The sequence below is a fragment of the Sciurus vulgaris genome, assembly GCF_902686455.1.
Source record: "Sciurus vulgaris genome assembly, chromosome: 13".
In the NCBI taxonomy this organism is placed as follows: domain Eukaryota; kingdom Metazoa; phylum Chordata; class Mammalia; order Rodentia; family Sciuridae; genus Sciurus; species Sciurus vulgaris.
Genome location: NC_136474.1, coordinates 71,494,068 through 71,509,110, shown reverse-complemented (window position 1 = coordinate 71,509,110; position 15,043 = coordinate 71,494,068). Strand labels below are relative to the sequence as shown.

The 15,043-nt window shown below is 52.9% G+C and overlaps 1 protein-coding gene across 4 annotated transcripts in view; it reads left to right on the top strand.

The window, feature by feature from the left end:
- ST8SIA5 (ST8 alpha-N-acetyl-neuraminide alpha-2,8-sialyltransferase 5) overlaps positions 1-15,043 on the top strand; it is a 70,960-nt gene that overhangs the window by 31,761 nt on the left and 24,156 nt on the right. For 2 of the 4 annotated variants that reach the window (XM_079108791.1, XM_079108793.1), the window contains one exon: positions 13,449-13,541. The exons of the other annotated variants lie outside the window; for them this stretch is intronic. In XM_079108791.1, the coding sequence (XP_078964917.1) occupies positions 13,449-13,541 (93 nt within the window). The remainder of the gene's footprint in view (positions 1-13,448; positions 13,542-15,043) is intronic. 4 annotated transcript variants of the gene reach the window in all.

The window sequence follows — 15,043 nt, the reverse complement described above, 5'->3', positions numbered from 1 at the left end:
AGAGGAAGTCAGTATCTACCAAATATAACTGGGGGAAAAGGGCAGAAAAGCAAAGGATCAGCACACTCTATGCTCAGGCAGGAGCCAGAAGAAGGAAGCAGTCCCCACCACCAATCTAGAAAGCTCCAAACAGGACCACAAAGAAAGTCCAGTCTGAGTAGTGCTCAAAAAGACCCTGGTCAGATCTTCTCCCTGGCTGCACACCGGGGTTGGTCCAGGCTGGAATGGAAAGTGTGCGTTATAAAATACACAGCTTTATGAGGTTCAAGTCTAGCTCTAACGAAGTATTGTCCAGGAAGCATTCTCAGGGGATCTGTTTTAGTGAGCAGATAGGAATGCTTTTTAATCAATAAGCATTTTATTTAAGTGGGTACTTTGAATCAAGTAGGAAGGTCTTTCTTGTCACGTCTAAATTATGAGTTTCTGGTTCCATTTCCTCCCAACCCCCAGTGATTTTGCTTCTTCATCTTTGAGTTCTCCGCACCTACTGTGTGCCTAAGTGGGTGCTCAGTAATTGTTAATTGAATAAAAGAAAAAAATTACGCAGGGAAGTGGTGAAGGTTATTGGTAAGATTGCAGACTTTGATTTTAGTGCTCCGAGATCCTCCCTTAGAGATTTGTTCCTTTGGATTCAACCTTGCTGTCTCTTGGCACTCTCTTGGGAAAGTCGCCACCAGAAAGAGGAAACACTTCGGAGTCATGGAATTATCAGAGCATTTTCTCTTGGGAAGAGCAGATGGCAGGGCAGCCCGAGGGTTCTGAGGCCCAGGTTGAAAAAAGAAGACTGAAAGTTGTGTAGAAAGTAGAAAGGAAGCTGGGTATGGTGGCTTACACCTGTAATCACTGTGATTCGGGAGACTGAGGCAGGAGGATCACATATTTGAAGCCAGACCTAGCAAATTAGTGAGACCCTGTCTTTAAATAAACATAAAAAGGAATGGGGATGTGGCTCAGTGCTACCACTGGGTTCAATCCCCCTGTGCAAAACGAAAACAAAAATATAGACAAAAAATTAGGAGGCAAAAAGGCAGGTGGGTTGTTTACTTCTGCGCTAACTGACTGAGAAACCTCCCCAACACTACCCCCTACACCAGGCGCGTCATTTCTGGGAGGTGAGGCCCAGCACTTGTCCCGCTTGGCCAGCTCTACACCGTGGTCCCTGCTTCACATCCTGGTCCTGTCCTCCTGCCGGTACGCGCCTCCTGCTCCACCTTCTCCTGCAAGCCCTCGGTGTTGGTCCAGCCCGCCTGAGTCCTTCCACTCTGCATTCTGTGAGATGCGTCCTGTCATTACACACAGAGAACTCTCCCACAGCCCAGTGCACTCTTCCAGGTTTGCTGAGGCATCTGCAAATCCCTAGGAGCCTCTCCCCTTGGAGACCTGACTGCGGGTCTGTGCGTGTATTTCCAGGCCCCTCCCGATGCTCCAGCCCCAGGCGCAACCCATGGGGGCTGGCCTCTTGGCCCCTTTTTCCTGACTCCACACTAGCCTTGGTCCTCCAGTCTTTCCACTGGGACATGTTGGCCAGGGGAGGAGAGGAGGAGCAAGCCAAGGGAGGCTTCCTGCTGAGGTCTGGAGCAGAGCTGGCCAGGCGGCCTGTGTCTGGACTCCCTTCTCCCTGCACTGCTGGGCTTCTGGGTTGGAGTGCAGTGCACAGCCCCAGCCCCAGCCCCAGCCCCAGGAGGAAAGAGAAGCCGCCAGCTCATGACAGAAGAGATCCATCCCTGCAGAAGAGTGAGCGAGTGAGCGTGGAGTGCCGTGTGTGTCTAGCAAGTCCCGTGTGGCATGGGGTTTGGAATTGTCATATTTCAGAGCCCCTTATTATGTTGTAGTGAATTGTTCCCTAATTGTTTCAAGACAGTGTATAATTAGATAATAAATTATGTGGCATGGTGGGCGAGTGCTCTCGGAACTCAGATGGGAGTCAGATGTTTTGGTGAGGCAGCGCGACTCAGTCCGGTGTCATGGCTGCCTGTGTGCCAGGCGCTGGCTGGGAGCCTTCTGTGCATTACTGCATTTAGTCCCCACCCTCAAGCCTTTGAGAAGGGTACTCCATCATCCCCACGTTACAGGTGAGGAATGGAGTCGTGGGAAGGTGACGTGGCCTTGGATGGTGGGTGGTGGAGGCAGAGAGCCCAGGTGGTGTGACTCTCAAGTCCCAGCGCTGGCGGGGGTGGGAGAGGGAATCCTTCTCCTGGGCTGCGGACACATCATCCGTGCTGGGGTGAGCGCTGCTGGCCTCCCCTCTCCAGGCCTCTCTTCCCTCTGTGAGACAGAATGAAACAGCCTAGAATGAAAAGGACAATGAAAAGGACCTGAGTGGGTCCCCGCTGCGCATTTCCTCATCGTTGTGATGCCGCAGGGGTGGCTTGGGCAGGCCGCTCCCAGTTCTCATCCTGCCTCTCCCCAGCTCTTCCCACCTTTCACCCTCTGGGGCTTCCTCCCTTCCCCTCACCCACTCCTCTGGGGTTCTCTCCCTGAGGCCACCCCAACCCCGAGCTTAGTGCTTTCCTGATAGTTAGTCCTGAAAAACGCTTCCCTCCATCTGCTTTGAGGGATCCTGCATTTCAAAGGGAGCCCTAGGGACATGGTGAAATGTCAGGTGCTGCAGGTGCAGGACGGCTTAGAGTGAACCTTTCTGGTCCATTTCCTCTTTTGTGGAAGGGGAAGTAGGGAGGTAGCTGGTAGAACTCTTGAACTCCAGCTGGCAAGAATTTGGAGGGTCATGTGGGCCAAATCTTCCAGTGTGGGCGCTGGTAAAACAAACAGAACAAAATACGGCAGCTTCCACCCTCCTCCTGCACACCTCATGTGACCTGAGAGACACCAGACTGCGGGTAGATGAAGCACTGGTGGAAAGTGGGGTGGTTGGTGCCAGGGGTCTCCTCAGATGGTGTCACTCCATGAGCTCCCTGGCCACGGAGCTTCAGGCACCTTGATTGAGTCTCACTGGGGTCCCCTGGGCAAATAATCAATCACATGAACTTTCGGTGTCCCCGTTTCTTCATCTGTTAACTGGGGATATTAACCCAGCTCTGTGGTTGGTACAGAGGTGGTCCTGTGCTCTGCAGCTAGCTAAGGAATCCGAGATCAAACATCTCACACAGATGAGGACTCCACAAGTCGCTCTTCTCTTGTTCAGCCACTGCTGGAGTCCCTGACTGGGTGTCCTTACTAAAGCCTGGCCTGGTTGCACCTATGACTCAGGGCATTGCTCTGGAGGGTGACCTCCCCTCTCCAGGCCTTGTCCCCTTGAAACGGGCAGAAACCCTGCATACACGCTGTAGCTTCTCTTCCTTTTGGTTACATACTTTTGACTTAAAAAGAAATCACCAACTTTGGAGGTCATGCAGCTATGAACTATATTATTAGTCTCCCACTAGCTCTGCTTATAGATCACACCTCAATGGGTAGGTCATGTTGGATGCATCAGTTACTTTTCAGAGACTTGAAGGCTACTTTGGTCAAAACCACCAACTTTTCTCTTGGGCATGTGCAGGTGTCCCATGGGTGATCTTTTGACATAAGGAGGCCAGAAACCCTCAGATCATGCTGACGTCATTTTCTGCACATGCGTCCTGTGAAGAGTCATGAAGATTCTGTGTGCACAGACCACTGAGGACTTTCCTTCTTACCGGCTTTCCCCATAGTCTGCATCACTCTGCTTCTTTATCCCAAACCCTTTCCTCAGGGAGGTGGATTTGGGCTAGCCTCTGTCTTCTCACCTGGTCACCTTGTGAATAAATTCTCATTTGCAGCGCTTGACATTTCAGTGATTGGCATGCTGTCTAGTGGGCAAAACAGGGCTGGCTTGGTCACATCCTCCTCTCTAGTGAGGAGGATGGTGGGCCACTCCTCTCCGCTCCCCTTCTGACTCCATCAGTTCCCCAGGTTCCTCCCATCAGCCGCCATCGCCATCACCACGTCTTCCTCCTCCCCTTCTCACAGACCCTGTACTTCCTGCCTCTTCACTCGTCTTCCAGAAGTTCACCCCAGTTGCTGGCAGAGGTGGGAGGCCTTGGGAAGGAGTGAGGATGGAAGGAAATGGAGAACAGGAAGAAAAGGGGCTGGGGTTGGGCTGAGAAGACCCAGCAGCTACCTGATAATTGGAGGTGGGGACACTTGCGAGTGGAAGCTGGAAGTTCTGGAAGCATCTGGAGGCTCCTTGTAGCCATGCTTAGCCCTGCCTCCTCCTTAATCCATGGCTACCAAGACCCTACTGCGATGATAGGTGGCGGGGAATCACAGAGCTGGCAGATGGCCCTGGACGCAGCCCCTGGTCAGGATGGGCTCTGGGTGTTGGAGGTAAACCTTCCCTCCCCGATGCTCAGCTGGCTCCTGGGTCTGCCCTTCAGAACCTCACAGAACACCTAAGTCCGTCCCTGCCTTCCCCTCCACATCGACCACCTCCTGTCCTCTCCACTGCCCCAGGACCCAGCTCTGCCCCTCCTCAGCTCTCCTCCTCCTGACTTCCCAGTCAGTTGGCATCATGGCGGCTTCCACTTCAGGTCTTGCCTCAGCCCCTGCCCTCGGAGCATATCTGCCCCTTGCCAAGACCACGCTGCCCCCCACTTGTCCCATTGGTCTTGCCTTCCTGTCCTCCTGGAACCCATTAGCCCTGGATGGACTTGCCCTTCTGGCCCAGAGAGGCGCTCCCTGCTCCGAGCACCCTTGCCTGGGTTTTCCTCCCCCCGCACTCCTCCCTTCTATCCCTTCTGCCACCAGGGCCGCCTCAGGGCTGACCTCAGGCCTGTCCCCCGCCCCCTCGGTCCTTCTGTCTGCTCGCTCTTCCCGACCTCTCAAGGAGTCCTTTGTCCTTTGACCCTGGAAAGTGTACCTCCAGCCCGTCCTCTGCTCTGGGCCGCAGGTGTCCTCTCTGACAGCCTGTGATCTCCCTGGGTGTCTGAGGGTCACAGCGACTTCCCGTGGCCCGCTCCCCTTTCCATTCACACCCCAAAGCTTTTAGCTTGCCACTCCCGCAGATGGCTCCAGCCCCTACCTAGTCGGGTAAGCTAAAATTGTTGGTTACCATAGACGCCTCTCCCTCTCCCTCTCCCTCTCCCTCTCCCTCTCCCTCTCCCTCTCCCTCTCTCCCTCCCGCCCTCCCCTCTCTTCCTCCCTCTCCCCTCCCCCTTCTCCCCCCCTTGACTTGCTGAGTCTTAGCCATCAGCACATCCTACCAGTCCATCCCTCAGCTCCCTCCTGGGCCTGCCTCTTCTCCCACCTGCTCGGCCCCTAGGAACAGCACCAGGTCTCCCACCCTGCAGCGCTTCCTCCCTTCCCAAGTCCCCAGCAACCAGTGTGACCTTTTAAATCAGATGTCGCCACTCCCTGTTCAAATGCTCCGAGCTCCGCGATGCTGGGTGGCCCGCAGGTCCAGCACAGCCAGGTGCTGCTGCCTTCTGACCCCACCACCTCTTCCAGCCACTCTGGCTGCTGCTGGGCCTGCAACTGGTCACCTGGTGCTGTCATCAGAGCCTGTGTCCACTCGCTGTTCCCTCTCTGGAAAGTTCTTTCCGCACATCTGCATAGGGCTTTACCCCTCGCATGGTGTCCTCTGTCCAAGGAGGCCTTCCTTGACTGTCCCCCAGGCTCCCTCTATCCCCTACCCTGCTTTTGTTTTTGGCAGATTTCATCATTGCTTGTTACTCTGTAACAGACATCACCCCTCAGGCAGGCTCCAGGAGGGAGGGATTTTGCCTGGCTAGTTCATCACTGTGTTCTGCCTAAAACAGTGCCTGGGCTTAGTAGAAGCTCAGTAAATCTTCAGTGGGTGGAAGAGAAGAGCACAGAGAGGCTGTGGAGGAACAGTGCGTTGTTCAGTAAGCAGGGCTGGGGAGAGGCGGCCAGAGGAGCCCACTGGGGACCTCTGACGGATGAGTAGGTGGTCCCATGGAAGACACAGTGAAGAATAGTTCTGGACAGAGAAACCAGTTCAGGTGAGACAGAAGACCAAATCACGTCCCTGCAGCGGGGACAGCTCTGCAGAGGAAGTAATGAGGAGGAGGCAGCGAGGCTGCAGCTCTTGGCTTGGGCACTGGAGTGGGGGTCACAGGCCACCAGGAACATTAGGGACACTGACCAGTGCTCGTGTGGACATGCCGAGTGCCCCAGGCTCTGGAGCTGAATTTTAATAGGTGAGTTCCCAGGGCTTCCTGGTTTGGCCCGAGAAACAAGATGACTGCCTCGGTCCCTTTGCAGGGCATGTGCTGAGCCGCAGCCCTGCAGAACCTCTGGCTGGGGGAGGAGGGCTGCCTCGGCATCTGGCTGTGCCCCATGTGCCAGAAACAACGTCCAAGCTTGGCAGGAGGGGCGCACGGGAGCGGATTCACCTCGGGTCTGCGCTCAGGGCATCAGGTCTTCTTTTAGACCCGATGTCTCGAATTCTGGGGTCAGAGAAGGGTGGCCCAGAGAGGGCGGGGCAAGTCTGAGGCTGCCAGGAGTAGGGCCATGGTCCAGCCAAGGTCCCAGCCAGGGCTCTCCGCTGCCATTGGGTGTCTCCTTCTGGCCTCTCTCTGCACTGGGAAGATGCTGCGATCCCTGGAATTGTCGGGCTGTAGTCTTCCGGCTCCGGTTTCTGAGCATTTGCTGATGGGTAGTGTACCAGCTCCAGACGGCAGCTGTTCTGGCTCTAGAAATAGCACTGAGCCCTCTGAAGGGCTATTATCCCTGGGAGCGGGAGGGGACTGTGTGCTGAGAAAACCCCAAGAGAACTGTGCTGTCAGAGTCAGGGAGAGGGCCACAGTGAAAGGCCCGGGGTTCTGGGATCTCATGACCTTGTGGTTTCTTTTCTAGTGCCGTCACTGACCACCTGAAGGATCTTGGGCAAGTTGCCTAGCCCTGGCAGCCTGAGTTTCAGGTATAAATGGGGGAAATAATACCTGCCTCATGGGGATGTTGGAGGAAGATATGAGACAAAATTAAAGTCCAGGATCAGGCTGTTTCGTACAGTTATGCAGGATGGGCACTGCACAGAGATACCCAACTGAGGAGTCCGGGCTCATTCTCCCTTCACCAGCCACGTGCTGGCATGTGGCTACATCAGTCTAGAGCAAAAGGTGCTTTTTCCAGATTTGCCCAAAGGTGCCAGGTGAGCTAATGGTGATCTACCAGTGTGAAACCAACTCCTGTGAGGGTCTCTGAGACTCTGCCCCAGGCTTGACAGAGCCCAGGGATTCAGGCTGCTGAGCTGGGCAGCTTCCCTGCTCCCGGGAGCTGGAAGAGGCCTTACCAGGTGTGGTCTTGTATGACACAGGGACAGCCCTGGCTCCTGTGCTCTTGAATACCGTGGCATCTGTGGGGTGGGCAGAGGCGTTATAGAAAGCTGACTGTGTGCGTCTCATCTGTACCAGCTGGTGGTCGCTGGCCCAGAGTATTGTGACCGCCAAGGACAATGACACCACTCTGGAGAGACTCTGGAGGGGAATTCAGGCCAGCAGAGGAGACTGTCGGGCAGGCTGGTGTGGAAGGGCTGGTGGGAATGCAGGGCCAGGCTCTCTGGGGCCAGAGCCCAGGTTTGGGTGGGAGGAAGGGACCCAGTCCAGAGGCCTTCGGCGTTTGGCCTCTTATCTGGTGGAGATGAACCAGGCAGCTGGGCTGCACAGGAACAGGGCAGGGTGGCTGTGGCCTAGCGCCAGCATCAGGTTTGGCTGCTGGAGAGGAGCTGGGCTCCCAATAAGTTCGACTGGAGGACTGGGAGAGGCCCATTTGTGGTGCCAAGGTCCCCTCCCCTTTGAGCCGGGTGGAGGTGGCTTTCCCTAACCGAGAGGAGAGAGTGGGGTTCACTGCCTTGCGAAGCGCGTGCAGTTTAAGAAGGCTGGAGAGAGCACTTCCCTCAGATTCCTCACAGGCGAGGGGAAGCGAAACGTTCAGGGGGAGGTTCGTGGCTCCCAAGCAGAGATGGTCTATCAGTGGTTTCTGAATAAAAAAGAATCATAACCCAGAAATTTATAAAAATATTGAAAAGCATTTTTACAAGAAACCCCTCACTGTCCCACCAAGGTCTTCCCACTCGGTCGCCCCCATTGGCATGTGTGATTCTTTCTGGAGACGACAGTTCTGTCCCTTGCGTTTTGCACTCGACACTACCATGCGAGCATCTTCCCGGGTCAGTGCACAAATCACCCTAGGGGGGCATCGTGCCCTGGTGTCTGCGTGGTGCTCTGTATCCGGGCCACGCGGGGGTTTGCCTGGCCTCCTCCTGACCCCGTCCTCGGGCTTCCTGGCAGAGGCAGAAGTTCAGGCTGACCCAGCGTAGCAGGCCTTCTTGCCATTGTGATTCCCAGGTCAGTCATCCTTAGAGATGGAGCAGCACCCAGTGGGGAAACCCAGAGGGGACAGAGAAGGAAGAAGCTGTTCTCCCTTTTCCAGATGGACAAAGTGAGGCTTTGGACCCAGGCAGGGAGCAGTGTTCGTGACTTGGCTGAGGAAGCACATGGGCTGTGTTCAGGGACCTGGAAGTGCGTTGGTCCACGGTGGTAAGATGCAGACATGCCTCCTGGGGGAAGGGGTTGTGCCACAGGGGCATGGCGGCCATGCACAGCACCTGGGAAGCAGAGGAAGCACAGCATAAATGTGGGTAGGAGCCTTCCAGGCGCAGGAACCGGCGAGGCAGAGTTTGCAAGCTTAGGATTGGCTCGTTTGAATGACTTCTTTGGCTCTGGGGTGTTGGGGCTGTCCCAAGTTGCCCAGTACCTGACCCTGGGGTGACTAGAACAGGGAACCGGTGGTCCAGAGTGTAAAAGTGCCCTCGAGGAGATTTCTGGGCAGGGCTGAGCGTGGGTTGGCTTGCATATGAAGGCACACGGGGGACTGGTTTGTTACTGTCTCCAGGAACTGACTGTCGCTGGGGTGAGCAAGACCCCAGGGTCAAAGCATCAGAAACACATAGCCAATGCACAGAGCCTGCAGCAGAGACAGGGTGATCAAGGATGTCCCCAGGCCCAGGCAGAACTTGGCATGGGCCTTATCCGCAGGGTGGCAGGGGGAGGTTTACTAATCTTGGCAGAAGGGGGTGTCGCCAGAGCAGATGGTAGAGAAGCTTCCTGAGTTATTCATCCCTGACTCAGCTCTGGCGTCAACCTGCTGAGGGACTGGAAGCAAGACTGTGACTTCCTGGGCCTCCCTGTGGCACCTGCTGGCACCACTTGCCCTTTAGTGGCAGGAGAAAGGGGACAGTGGGAGTGAGCATTTCTTGGCACGTCCTGAAAGCCAGAGCCTTCCTGGAAATGCTGTCCAGCGTCTTAGCTCTGTTACCTGAACCTGGCGCTGTCTTGGCTGATTTTTCAAACAAGGGAACTAAGGCTCGGAGAAGGCCCACGTCTGATGTTGGCTGTCTTAGTTTGATGCGAGGCTGAAGCTATTTTCATGTCATCATTTGAGCTGCTATAACAAAATACCATACACTGGATGGCTGATAGACCATAGAAGTTTATTTCTCATAGTTCTGGAGGTCAGAAGTCCAAGATTCAGGTAAGGGCCTACTTCCTGGTTTGAAGGCAGCTCCTTTTCACTGTTCTCACCTGATGGAAACGGAAAGGGTCTATCTCTGGCCTCTTTTGGCACCAGCTCCAGTCATGACACCTCTTCTCCCCTCCCCTCCCAAAGGGCTGACCTCCTAACACCATCATCTTGGGGACACAAATTCAGACTGTATCAGTGGCTAATGAGGGATGTAAGCCCGGTTCTGAAAGCTTCCCCATCTAAGAGCCACCAGGCATATGACACAGGATTGGAATCATTCCACTGGCTGATTTGGCATATGAGTGATGTTGGGGATTCAGGAGAAATGGGGACCGAGTGGAGGCTGGGTAAGGGGAGGTGGGGCAGTTTTCTGGAGAATATGGGAGGCTGGCTGGTCAGAGGAAAGATGTCTAGTTCAAACAGATTGTTTTAAGGAGGAGACACAGAGAGGGGAGGTGATTTACCCAAAGTCACACAGCTGGCTTGCAGCCACACCAGAGACATATCTGCAAGTCTCCCAGCTCCCTGAAGATTCTGGAATGAGTCTCCTAATTATCTCCCGCATCATTTGCATCTAGAGCTTTTTTTAGCAGCAGGCGGGGACCATGGCTTCACCCAACCCAGTGGATTCCAAAGGCTTAGTGACACGGGCTCTGGTTGCAAAGGAGGGTGCTTGTGATAAGACACCACACCTCACTTACCGCTGTGGGACTGGAAAACTACTTGAGACAGAACCAAGGTCATGGACTTGTTTGGTGGCCTCAGGTTGACCCCTTGTTCTCAGTTGCAGACAATAGAATCCATGTCAGCTCGTTAAAGGAGAAAGGAATTTTTTAAGGGGACAGCTGGCTCCGAATCTTTGGGAAAACTGAAGAAATGGTTCACTTCCAGGACTGGATAACCGCATTATGAAACGGGGCCATTGTGAAAGCTGCTGCCCCTGATAAAAATCACAAAGGTGCTGCCACTTCTGCAGTTTCCAAGAGCCATGCCACCTGGACTGCATTCTTCACTGACAAAACCATGCCTTGAAACTCTCCCATCCTTCTCCTGTAACAGCTCTGAAACATCTTGTGCAAATGCTTCTGATTGGCTGAACCTAAATCTCACCCAGAGTCCTAGCTGCAAAGGAGTCTGGGAAATGTAGTCTTTGGCTTTCCTGTTCTGTAGTACAGAAGGTAGAGGGATAAACAAAGACATAGGCCTTGTGTTTGAGTGGCTCAGTGTTTGGAAGGACCATGATATAAAAACAGACAATTGCAATACAATGTTATTTGCTCTAATTAAGAGACAGTAGATAGAGGGAGCCCAGGGGTGGGGTCAGAGAAGTCTTCCTGAAAGTATGGGCATTTGAGCTAGGTGCTGAAGGATCAGTATGAATTTGCCAGTTGAGAAATACAGAGAAAGCAGTTCTAAAATACAAGGGAAACAGAGAGGAAAAGGTGAGTTTGATATCTGGAATCCTTAGTCCCTAGTTATTATTAATGTTTTTTTTTTTTTTTTTTCCTGAGGATTGAACCCAGGGGTACTTAACCACTGAGCCACATCCCCAGCCCTTTTTTATATTTTATTTAGACACAGGGTCTCACTGAATTGCTCAGTGCCTCGCTAAGTTGCTGAGGCTGGCTTTGAACTCCTGATCCTCCTGCCTCAGCCTCCTGAGCCGCTGGGATTACAGGCATGCACCATGACACCTGGCTCCACATACTAATTTTTCTTCTGTCATGCCATCTTAAAAAGCTAATGAAAAGGCGTTTTCTAAGGTTTCTTTTCTATTTGCTGGGATTACAGGCATGCACCACAGCTCCTGGCTCTAGTTCTTATTAACTCTTACAAGAACAAGGAGCCAATTTATTCTGTAAATAGGACCCAATTTGCTGTATAAAATATTTTTATATTAAAAATATCATTTAACATTATTTAAATATGTAATTTTATTACTTAAATTAACTGTTAGATTATATTAAAATTAAGAATATATTTATAAATAGAACTTTAAAAATATTAAATATGCAAATTATATTTTTAAATTATTTAAAACACAGCTGTTTTAAAAAGAAGTAAGTGTGTCAGGTAAAATGTTTTGGGGTTTCCAAGGCAGTTGTGTGCATGTTTGTGCTCGGCAGTTCCATGTGTAAGGGGACATGTGGAGTGACTGCCACCCTGTGCTGGGAGGTGCTGGGACTTGCCGGAGGGATGCCTGCACTTCCAGTCCCTGGTCCTTGTCCTGGGACAGCCCTGGGTGCCTATCTCACTTTTGGTTCTTGAGGGCCCCGTAATGAGGTCACCGACCCACATTTATGTGGTGTGGCCCTGCAGGCATCTGGTTTGGTGATCAAGGCTATCCTGGAATTCAGCCCTCCTAGCTCTGTCTGCCCCAGCTGCTGAGCTCTGGAAAGAGAGAAGCTGTGGGGAGGGGTGACCTGGCCTCTGTCCCAGGAGGTGCTTCTTACCCTGTGGCTGTGGAAGGCCTGAGGTTCTTCCAGGGGACACCAGCTGTCCATGTAGCTGTGGGGACAAGAGCAGCCTTGAGTCAACACACAGGTTCATGCCCCAGCTCTGCTACCTGCCAGCCAGGTGACACTGGGCAAGATGTAACTCCCTGGGCCCATGTGGTTTACTTGTGCTGATAGCTTCCTTTGTAGGCTGGTCAGAAAGATTTAGTCAATACTTGGCCTGGAGGTGGCCAGTGGTAAGACCTCAGCAAGTGCTGGCTGAAATGGGTGGTATCATTCTGCATGAAACAGAGGGACCCTGGGGTGGCTGTGACCTGCCTGGAGCCAGCTGGTGCTGGAAAGGGTTCAGCTCCTCTGCTGCTGGCCCTTGGCCAAGTCCAATCCTGTCCTGCCCTTGTGGTGTGATCTGGGCCTCTGTTTAGCCTCAGTGTTCTCAGCTGCCAAATGGGGAGTGTGATGGGCTGACAGATCTGGCTCCATGAGAATGTTCTAGGCCAGACTCTAAGGGAAATGACTAAACAGACTCCATTTTGCTCTGAGACTCCATGTTATGTAGGAAATAAGCTTCTCCCACGGGAACACCCCGCCTCTGTGCCCATCATCAGTTACTTAGTGTGACATGTTTAACAATACAGAATGATAATTCCTATATAAAGAAAAATTGCTCTCTTTTGATTCCTATTGCTCCTAAACAAAGTACCATGTGAACAGTGATTGTGTGGATGTTAGCAACCATTCTTTAGTTTGTACCTGGTAAGGGTCATTGTGACCCACTTCCCCCTCTGTCGATGATCTCATGATGTTAATGTGTAATTTTGAATCATAGCAACAGACACTTATGATTAATGTAATTTTTGGTATAAGAACCCCTACAACCCTGTGTTCGGGGCTGTTCTCCCAATAGCCATTTTTGGGGGCATTGTGTGAGACAGTCAGCCGGCCAGCTTAATAAAGACTCTAATTTGGACTTCTCAGTGGTGATCGGTCTGTTCTTAAGTGGCGCCCCATAACAGGGAGGAAGAAACATCAGTTTCAGCTGCCTCACAGAAAGGAGTGAGCAGGAAGTGGCAGAGAAACGGAAATGCTCCCCATGTAGAAAAGGCAGTAGAAGTCCAGTCCTGCCTGTGGTTGCGTCGTAGGACATTGTCCCAAAAGGAGAAAGGAAGGGCAGGGGCTGCAGGCCTCTGCTGCCTCCTGGCCTCTCATCTTTGTCTGATCACAGTGTGCGGAGAGTCCTCCGTCCCACCCCTCCTTCACATCCACAAACTTGGAACCAGACCTGTTACTGCGTGTCACTGCTAAAATGGGTTCTTGCTCCTGTGGGTGCTTCCAGTCTCAGGGCAGCAGGGTGCTCCCAGCAACTGACCATCCTCCTGGAACTCCAACACCAGCCCCAGGTCCTCCACTCGGTGGGGCTGATTGGCTTTGTTTGTTTGACTGGGACAGATCCCCTCCCCTGGCCAACCCTCGCAGGCCTAGAGAGCCTGGCCTGCTTCCCTGTGTGTAACCTCTGTCCCTGTTGGTTCTCAGGTACTTTGAATTTTACGAGGGGCCTTTTGAGTATAACTCCACCAGATGCCTGGAGCTGAGGCACGAGATCTTGGAAGTGAAGGTGCTGTCCATGTGAGTGGGGCGGGCCGGGGAGGGCGGGCGCATGCGGAGGTGGGGCCGGGCCGGGCTGGCTGGGTGGGGACGGAAACCCCGGCAGAGCTGGTGGAGGACAATGAGGTCTCCTTCCCCGGGGGCACTGGCATTCCGAAGGCCCTGGACACCAGTTCATGACAGAAGGCTTGGTTGGCAGGGTCACCTCTGATGACTGGGGTGTTAGTCCTCAGCTCGGTTACAGCCTTCTCGATTATCATCGCCGGCTCTTATGTAGAAATGGAAGAGGGCACAGGAGTGACTCACCTGAAACTCAGCACTTTGCACCACAGGCTCAGACCCTCATGCTATCTTATATTTAAACTGAAATTTCATTCAGTTTTGGTTTTTCAATTATTTAAATGATGCAACTGTCAAGTGGTCCAGTGAAAGGCTGCCTCTCACAGCCACGAGCCCTCCAGGGGCCCAGTGTGCCCTGGGCATCTATCCAGGGCATGTCAGGAGTGAACAAGCACCGGTGTGTGGGACTCTTGAAGTGTGCTTTTTTTACACAAATAGTGAAAACACTGTGCTCCTCTTCCCCCTGAACAATATGTCACTTGTGACCCTCTTACAGCCGAGGGAGAGGCACCTTAAATGGTGGCTGTTTCAGTGTGCATGTTGCCCACCTGCCATGAATTCAGCAGGCCCATTTAGAGGGGTTTGTGTTGTGTCAATCACGGCAGAATCTGTATTTATTTATAAACAGTTACATCTGGTATGGGGGGAGGATATTCAAGGCAGGCCGTGTTGGGTTGTCACCTGGACTCAAGGGCCCCTGACATGACTTCAGCTACCTCTTTCTGTGATGGCCTGTACACAGAAGCCAAGCCTCCTTTAGCCATTTGATGTGATTCCAGCTAGTGGGCTCATGGGGGGAGTGTGGTCTTTGAGCTCAGGCAGACCCGAGTCTAAAGCCAACTCTGAGCCTTACCAACTCTGAATTGTTGGGCAAATTACTTAACCTCTCTGAGCCTTTCCTCACCTAAAAAATAGGGACAGCATTGCCCACCTTTTAAGGCTTGCTGTTGACCAGCTGAACTGACAGACGTGGAAGTGGGTGACCTGGCAGTCCGCGTGCTTGGTGGCACATATGATAGGTGCTCAGCAGATGCTCCTGCCTGACTGGCTGTCTTCCACCTCGTTCCTTCCTCCACTCTTCCTAGAGTCAGTGGCAGTTTTTCTGGACTGTCCTGCACAGAGACTTCTAGCTTTCCACCACAATAACAAATTACCTGAGACAATCAACTTATGAAGAGAAAAGGTTTACTTTAGCTCACAGAATTGGAGGTCTCAGTCCATATGAGATGGCCCCTTTGCTTCTGGGCCTGTGGTGAGCCAGCACATCATGGCAGGGAGCTGTGCAGGGGTAAAGCTGCTCACCTCACATGGGACAAGAGAAAGAGGAGGAAACCAGGGTCCCACTTCCCCTTGAGGGCACACCTCCAATGACCTGGGGGCCTCCTGCTAGGCTCCTCCTCTTA